At 43.1% G+C, this 8,545-nt stretch overlaps 1 protein-coding gene across 13 annotated transcripts in view; it reads right to left on the reverse strand.

Moving 5' to 3' along the window:
• Positions 1–8,545, reverse strand: part of tbc1d7 (TBC1 domain family, member 7) — a 141,025-nt gene that overhangs the window by 115,393 nt on the left and 17,087 nt on the right. For 11 of the 13 annotated variants that reach the window (XM_043718996.1, XM_043719000.1, XM_043718999.1 and 8 more), the window contains exon 3: positions 5,510–5,628. In XM_043718996.1, coding sequence (XP_043574931.1) covers positions 5,510–5,621 — 112 coding nt within the window. In that variant the 5' untranslated portion in view covers positions 5,622–5,628. The remainder of the gene's footprint in view (positions 1–5,509; positions 5,629–8,545) is intronic. The other 2 variants (XM_043718992.1, XM_043718993.1) reach the window with 1 other exon arrangement.

An 8,545-nucleotide genomic window follows, 5' to 3' on the forward strand; every position in this document is an offset into this window, starting at 1 on the left:
GGACCTAATTGAGGTGTACAAGATAATGAGAGGCATAGATAGAGTTGATAGCTAGAGACTTTTTCCCAGGGCAGAAATTGTTAACAAGAGGGGTCATAGTTTTAAGCTGTTTGGCAGAAAGTATAGAGGGAATGTCAGAGGTGGGTTCTTTACGCAGAGAGTTGTTAGAGCATGGAATGCATTGCCAGCAGCAGTTGTGGAAGCGAGGTCATTGGGGATATTTAAGAGACTGCTGGACATGCATATGGTCACAGAAATCTGAGGGTTCGTACATTAGGTTTACCTTACATGAGGATCAATGGTCGGCACAACATCGTGGGCTGAAGGTTCTGTTCTGTGCTGTACTGTTCTATGTTCTATGATCTGATTAGATTCCCTACAGTGTGGAAACAGGCCCTTCGGCCTAACCAGTCCACACCAACCCTTCGAAGTGTAACCAATCCAGACCCATTTCCCTCTGACTAATGACCTAACATTATGGGCAATTTGGCATGGGCAATTCACCTGACTGCACATCTTGAATTGTGGGAGGAAGCTGGAGCATCCAGAGGAAACCCACGCAGACACAGGGAGAATGTGCAAACTCCACACAAACAGTCACCAGAGGCTGGAATTGAATCTGGGACCCTGCTGCTGTGAGGCAGCAGCGCTAATCACTGAGTCACCATGCCGCCCATGATTAATTGAGGCAGAAATATAATTCGGAAAAATTAAAAAATAAAATGGTGCTGAAGACAAACCAAATGCCTGGAATAACATGACAGGTGTGAGTTGCATGCTGAGGATCTAAGCAAACAAACAAGAAATCCAAAACTGTACAAACTAATTAAGTTAGAGAAATCATAAGTTATCAAGTTGATGGTGTCAAAACAGGACAGTAAGGAAGATTTTACAGATATGGTGTAGTTTTTACAGATATGGTGTAGTTACACGTATCACAATACGAACCCAAGAACACAGTTAAGACAATCTTCATGGGTACGGAACTTGGCTATCAGTTTCTGCCGGCTGATCCTGCGTTGTTGTATACCTCAAAGGTCGCCTTGGAGGACACTTACCTAAAGGTCGGAGGCTGAATGTACCCACATGATGTACTGCAGAAAATCACGGAGGCTCCTTAAATAGCATCTTACAAACCGTTGCTCATTCCATCTAGAAAGCCAAAGGCAGCAGATACATGGGAACACTATCACCTGCAGGTTTCCCGTCAAGCCACTCACCATCCTGACTTGGAAATACATTACCATCCTTTCACTGTCTTTGGGTCAAAATCCTGGAATATGCTAACATCTACCTACAGCAACATGGACTGCAGTGGTTGAAGGTAGCTCACCACTAATTTCTTCAGGGCAACTGGAAATGGCCAAAAAGTACTGACTCAACCAGCAAAACCCACATCACTGGAGTAATTTTTTTTAAAAAATGGAATGATTGCATTTATTAGCCAAGGCATAGAGCTTCAAAGCTGGGAGGTTTTGCTGGAATTGTACAAGATGTTGGTTCAGCCATAGCTAGAGTTCTGTGTGCAATCTGGAAACCACATTAGGAGAGATGTAATTGCAATGGAAAAGGTATGAAGGAGATTTACTAGAATAGCACCTACACTACAGAATTGTAATTATGAAGAAAGATTAGACAAACTGGATTGTCTTCCTTGGAGCAGAGGGGACTGAGGAGGCAGGTTGAGATGTATGAAACTGAGGGGCACAGACAGGAAGGACCTTTTCCCCTTGCTGGAGGGATCAATGACCAGGGCATATATTTAAGGTAAGGAGCAGGAAGTTCCGAGGGGATGAGAGAAAATATCTTTTCATTCAGAGGATGGTGGGAATCTGGAAGTCACTGCCTGTAGCTGGTAGAAAACAGGAACCCTCATAACATTTAAGAAGTATTTAGAAAAGTACTTGCAAGCTAAGGCATATGATTATGCATATGGACCAAGTTTAGTACTTGTTTTGAACTGGATGAACTGAAGGACCTTTTTCTGTGTTGTAGACCTCTAATCCAGAATGAAAAAAATCAATTAGCAGACAGCAGACTTCAATGGGGCAATCGCAGAGGTAGGAAGGACAGGGGAGGGAACTCAGTCACTAGAAAGATTCAAAATTGATAGGATTGAAGTGTTGGACAGAGTTTTGGTACGTAAAGTTGACATGACACCGGTCCAAATGAGATGCAACCAAGAATTTTGAGTGGAAATTACAGGGGCACTGACCACAACATTTCAGCCTTCCCTTAACTCAGGGTAGATGCAAAAAAAGTAGAAAATTGCAGATATTAAGGCCTTGTTCAATGAAGGTTGTAAGGATAAGCCCAGCAATTATTGACCAATTTGGCTTCCGTAGTGACACTTTTTGGAGAATTAGTAGTTACATGGAGAAAATAGTGGAATGATTAGGAAAAATCTAATTAACTTCATAGAGTTTTTGCAAGAGGTAACAGAAAGACTTAATGAGGACAATGTTATTAATGTGGTGTATTGAACTTTCAAAAGCCACACAGACTTGAGGCAAGTCACACAATAACATTTAAAAGGTATTTGGACAAATACATGGATAGGAAATTTCAGAAGGATATGGGCTAAACACAGGAAAACAGGGTTAGCAGGGATGGACATGTTGGTCAGCATGGACCAGTTTGGGCCAAAGGACTGTCTGCAGGCTGTAGGACTCTATGACTCTAAGTTATAGGTCATGGGATTAAAGAGTTAGTAGAAACATGGATAAAAAACACTGGCTGAGTGATCTGTAACAGAAGGTAATACATATTTTTCAGGGTAGAGGAAGATTTGTAGCCGAGTTCCCGAATGTTTGATATTGGGACATTTCCCATGGTAGATATTTTCCTGACATATATTAATGTTTTGATCTTGATACACAGGGTACAATTTCAAAATCTGCAGACGACAAACTTGGAAGCATTGCAAACAGTAAGGAGGACAATGTAGAACTTGAGAAGGATATAGACAAGTAGGTGGAGTGGAGAGATGAATTTCAGTGCAGTGAAGTGTGAGGTGATGCTTTTTATACACATTTGTAGGGCAACACAATGGCTCAATAGGTAGCGCTGCTGCCTCAAAGCACCAGGGAGCCAAGCTCGATTCCACCCTTGGGCAACAGTCTGTGTGGAGTTTGCACATTCTCCCAGTATCTGCATGGGGGTTTCCTCCAGGTACTCCAGTTTCCTCCAACAGTCTAAACATTTGCAGGTCAGGTGGATTGGCCATGTTAAATTACCCTTGGTGTCCATGGATGCACTAGCTCAGTGGATTAACCATAGGAAATGTGGGATTACAGAGTGGATTAACCATAGGAAATTGGAGAGAGCGCAGAAGGCTTATACAAGAATGGTTCCAGGGACATGAAACTTTAGTTTTAATGATAGATTTAAGAAATCGGGACTATTCTCCTTGGAAGTATGATAGAGGTGTTCTTGTGTATGCTGGTTAGGCAGGGAGAAACTGTTATTGCTCATAACAGAACAAGAGGGCATAGATTTAAAGTGATCTGTACAAGAAGGGCAAAATAAAGAAAAAAATTTCGCTTAGCTTAGTTAAGGTATGGAATACACAGCCTGGAAGTATGATCGAGTCAGGTTCAAGACGGCCCTAGTGATTATCATCTGAAACATTCATGAGGGCACTGATGATTATTTAGATAAAAATAACGTGCAAGGATATGGTGAGAAAACAGATAGGCACTATGTAATGAGGCTAATTTAATGAGCCGGTGCAGGTACATTGGGCTAAATGGACTCCTTCTGCGCCCTAACACTTCTGGGATTCTGTGAAACGCTCGGTGGGTTTCATATCTGCTAGGTCATCACGATGGGTTTTGCTTTGCTATCTTAGACTGGACCTCAGTTGGAGCAGATGAACACCTGCGAGAGCAGTAGGAACAGCAGATGCAGAAGTAGTATGCCATAGTTGTGGGATTGTTCACCGAGCTGGGAAGTTGAGTTGCAGACGTTTTGTTCCCTTTCTAGGAGATATCCTCAGTGCTTTGGAGCCTCCTGTGACACGCTGCTGTACTGTGCCTTGTGGAATTTATTTGGTTTCGTTCCTGCTGCTTTTGGTTGCCAGTTCCACTTGTTTGTTACAGTGGTTGGTATACTGGGTTTAGGTTCATGTTTTTATTGGTGTCGTCCATGGCCATGCCTCTAGAAATTCTCTGGCTGTCCTCTGTTTAGCTTGTCCTATTATTGCTGTGTTGTCCAAGCCAAACTTGTGGTTCTTGTCGTCTGTCTGAATGGTTATCAGAGACAGCTGGTCATGGCGATTAGTGGCTAGTTGGTGTTCATAGATGCGGATTGCTAGTTGTCCGCCTGCTTGCCCTAGATAGCGACCCGTGCAGTCTTTGCATAGAATCTTGTAAACTACACTTGTCTTACACATGATAGGTATAGGATCTTTTGTTCTGGTGAGTTATCTGAGTGTGGCTGTCGGTTTATGGGCTGTTATGAATCCAAGTGGTTGAAGAAGTTTGGCTGCTAGTTCTGAGACTTCTTTATACAAGGCAGAGTGGCTAGTGTGTTAGATTGTGGTATGTCCTCATCACATCTTCATGTCCTGAGACACTGATGATCAGAAATGTTTCTTGGATAGGGCTATTCCTAAGGTTCCCTCACTCCTGTGCAATTGCAGGCCCTAGCAGTCTACCTAGCAGACAAACGGGTCTCAGGACATGAAGTTGGGTGGAAGATGATTTCTGCAGGTTCCTTAAAGAAAATCTTCTCCAAGTCCCACTACCATAAACCTTTTCATGATTGGATCTTTCCACTGCAGACTTGTATAGGATCTCCAAGGTCACCCCACAAATGTACAAGGTAGTTAGTTGATTGGTTGTTTGCTAAGGCTAACAGTAACGTGAATTTTGTGACCAATGTCAATCAGAATGAGCAGGCGTTCAGCTTTGCAGGCCAGGCTGGTACTGTCTACATGGAAGGAATCACTACAAACTGGCTAGTTGCCAATCAAAGTTAGTTACTTTTAATTCACTGGACCTAGAAGCAGATGCCCAGCAGCCACTCTGTATAACAAAGACAATAGAGATCTAGCTAATGCCACCCACCAGAAACCCAACTATTCAACAGTATCACTAACAGATGTGTCTTCAAACTGGCCATGATGTGCAGTTTTAATAATATATTAGAACAGCTTCTGTCCATCTTATGATCCGTCAGCAAAGTTAAAATCAGATTGCTTAAATCCTAAGAGGGAACCATGTAGTCTCAACTCCTTGTAATAATTTACCAAATGTACATTTCCTTTAAAAAATTCTCATCTGCCAGGGCAATGTTGCAAAATGGTTATTACAAATTTTATGCAGGTCAGCAAGTTCAAATTTACACAAAGAATTTAAAAACTTTCTTCCTCCAATCTTCAGAAGTGAGATCTATATTTGATCATTTGGGTCAGATTTAGGAGCACCACCATCTTACAGCCAGCAACTTCAGATTATTACCTGAGTTAACAGTATTTTAGTGAATCACGTAAATGCTCAAAGCTTACCTAATGGATCATCCTTTAGCAGAATCTCAAGGGACTTCTTTTCTTCAACACCACGAAACCCAACTTTTTCATAATAGTGGGAACGGAAGTTTCTCTGTGGGTCTTCAGCCATCTTCCTACTAAATATAACTCATAGTGACAAATGCTTCTTAAAATGTACAAGGAGAAGGAGTTGGTCATTCAACTCTGAGTCTTTCTGCCATTCAATAAAACAACATGTGTGGGAAGTACACTCAGATGCAACTCTTGGGAGACAGTGTTAGGGAGCAGGAGCTGGAGCTGGATGCACTTAGGATGACCTGAGATGCTGAGTGCTTCATAGATAAGAGTTTTAGAGAAGTGGTCACACCTAAGATGCAGGCAGCAGGTAACTGGGTGATCACCAGGAAAGGCAAATGGAGTAGGCAGAGAGTGTAGGAATCTGCTGTGGCCACTACCCTCAAAAACAAGTACATCATTTTGGATACTGCTGGCAGGGGGTGCAGGAAGCTTGGATAACCATTCAGGGGAAAGCAGCATTAGCCAGGTTGGTGGCACTACAACTGGCTTTGGGGCATAGCGGGAAAGGGTAAAGATAAACACAGTGATAGGAGACTCCATAGTTAGGCGGACATTTAGGAGATTCTGGGGTCGCAAACGGAAATCCACAAAGATGTTTTGCCTCTCAGGAGCGAGGGACCAGGATGTCTCAGAACAGCTGCAGAATCTTAAGAGGGAGGATGAGTAGCCAGGAGTCATTGTGCATGTTAGCACAAATGACATAGATAGAAATAGGGAGGAGGTCCTGCAGAGTGATTATAGAGAGCTGGGGAAAAAAAAGCTAAAAACCAGGACCTTGTTAGTGATAATCTCCAGATTACTTCCAGTGCGAGTGAGGGTAAGAACTGTAGGATATGGCAGATGAATGCGTGGCTAAAGAATTGGTGCAGGGGGCAAGGATTCAGATTTTTAGATCATTGAGATTTTTTTTCTGGGGCAGAGATGACCTGTTCAAGAAGAACAAGTTGCACCTGAACTGCAGGATGACCAATATCGTGATGGCCCGGTTTGCTAGTGCTGCAAGGGAGGATTTAAACTAAATTGGTAGAAGGGTGGGATCCTCAACAGCAGGGAGGCAAGTGCGAGGCTGAAATGAGATACAGTAATCAGAAAGTTGAAGAGACAGGTCAGGATGAAACACGAAAGGGAGCAAGGAATTCCTGTAGGATTAAACGGCACCTACTTCAATGCAAGAGGACTGACAGGTAGGGCCAATGAAGTCAGGGTGTGGATAGGTACATGGGACTGGGATATTATAGCCACGACAGAAACATGGCTAAGGGAGGGGCAGGACTGGTAGTTTAGTGCGCCACAGTACAGGTGCTTTAGGTGGGACAGAGGTGGTGAAAAGAGGGGAGAGGGAGTTGTAATTTTGATTAAGACAAGTATCACAGCAGCAATCAGAGATGAAATAACTGAAGGATCATCCAGTGAGACATTTGTGGGTGGAGTTAAGAAATAAGAAGGGGATGTTGATGTTATTGGGGTTGTACTATAGGCAACAGGAATTAGAGGAACAAATATGCAGGGAAACCGGGGAGACTTGCAGGAGCCAGAGCATTGTCATAGTAAGAGATTTTAATTGGCCTGACATAATCTGGGACTGCCAGAGCATTAAGGCCTGACATAGGGTGGAATTTGTTAAGTGTGTTCAGGAAAGTTTCCTCAAGCAGTATACTCGGGGAGGAGCAAAACCTGACCTATTCTTGGACAGGTGACAGAGGGAGAGCACTTTGGGACTAGTGACCATAATTATATTAATTTTAAAACAGTTATGGAGAGGGACAACAATGATCCACAGGTTCAAATTCTAAATTCGGGCAAGGTAAATTTTGATGGAATTAGGCAGGGGTTAACTGGAGTAGTTTGTTTACAGGCAAAGGGACCTCCGGCAAGAGGGAGGCCATTAAGTGAGACAGTTAGAGTTCAATGTCAATATGTTCCTGTGAGGGTGAAGGGCAAGGTTGGCAGGAATAGGGAACCCTGGATGACAAGAGATGTTAAGGCTTTGACCAGAAAAAAGGAGGCATGGCTTAGATACAGACAGCTGGGATCAAGGGAATCCCTGGAGGTATATAGGGAATATCGGTGTTGACTGAAGGAGGAAATCAGGAGGGAGAAAAGGGGGCATGAGATAGCCTTGGCTAAGAAGATTAGGGTGAATCTAAAGAGGTTCTTTAAGTATATTAAAGGAAAAGGAATAACCAGAGAGAGAATAAGACCTCTCGAGGACCAAAGTGGACATGTATGTGTAGAACCAGCAGGAGATGGGTGAGATCCTCAAATGAATGTTTCTCCTATATGTTTACCATGGAAAAAGACATGAAGACTTGGAAGTTAGTGGTCATAACTTGGGGACAATCCATATCACACTAGAGGAGGTGTTGAATATATTAGAATATATGAAGGTGTCCTGACCAGATATATCCAAGAACACAGTAAGAGGCTAGAGAAGAAATTGTGGGGGCCCTGGTTGATATTTTTGCATCATCATTAGCTATGGATGAGGTCCTGGAGGACAGGAGGGTAGCAAATGTGTCATTATTCAAGAAGGACTGGAAATAAAACCCGGAAACTATAGAACAGTGGTCGGTGGTACTAGAGAAGCTTCTAAGACATACGTGCTTTTGGAAAGACGGGGTTTGATTAGGAGTAGGCAGCATGACTTTGTGAGTGGGTCACCATGCCTCACAAAGTTGTTAGAGTTCTTTGATGAAGTGATCTTTGATGTAGCTTTAGGGTGCAGGACCTGGAGTGTAGGGAGGTTAGGAACATGGCATCAATTTCAAAGGAGGATGCCTGTAAACAGGAAAGTGGCTTGAAGTGTGTATACTTCAATGCAAGAAGTATATGAAATAAGGTAGGTGAACCTGCAGCGTGGGTTGGTACCTGGGACTTCGATGTTATGGCTATTACGGAGACATGGGTAGAACAGGGACAGGATTGGCTGTTGCAGGTGCCGGGATTTAAATGTTTTAGTAGGGACAGAGGTGGGGG

The sequence above is a fragment of the Chiloscyllium plagiosum genome, chromosome 29, assembly GCF_004010195.1.
Source record: "Chiloscyllium plagiosum isolate BGI_BamShark_2017 chromosome 29, ASM401019v2, whole genome shotgun sequence".
Lineage (NCBI taxonomy): Eukaryota > Metazoa > Chordata > Chondrichthyes > Orectolobiformes > Hemiscylliidae > Chiloscyllium > Chiloscyllium plagiosum.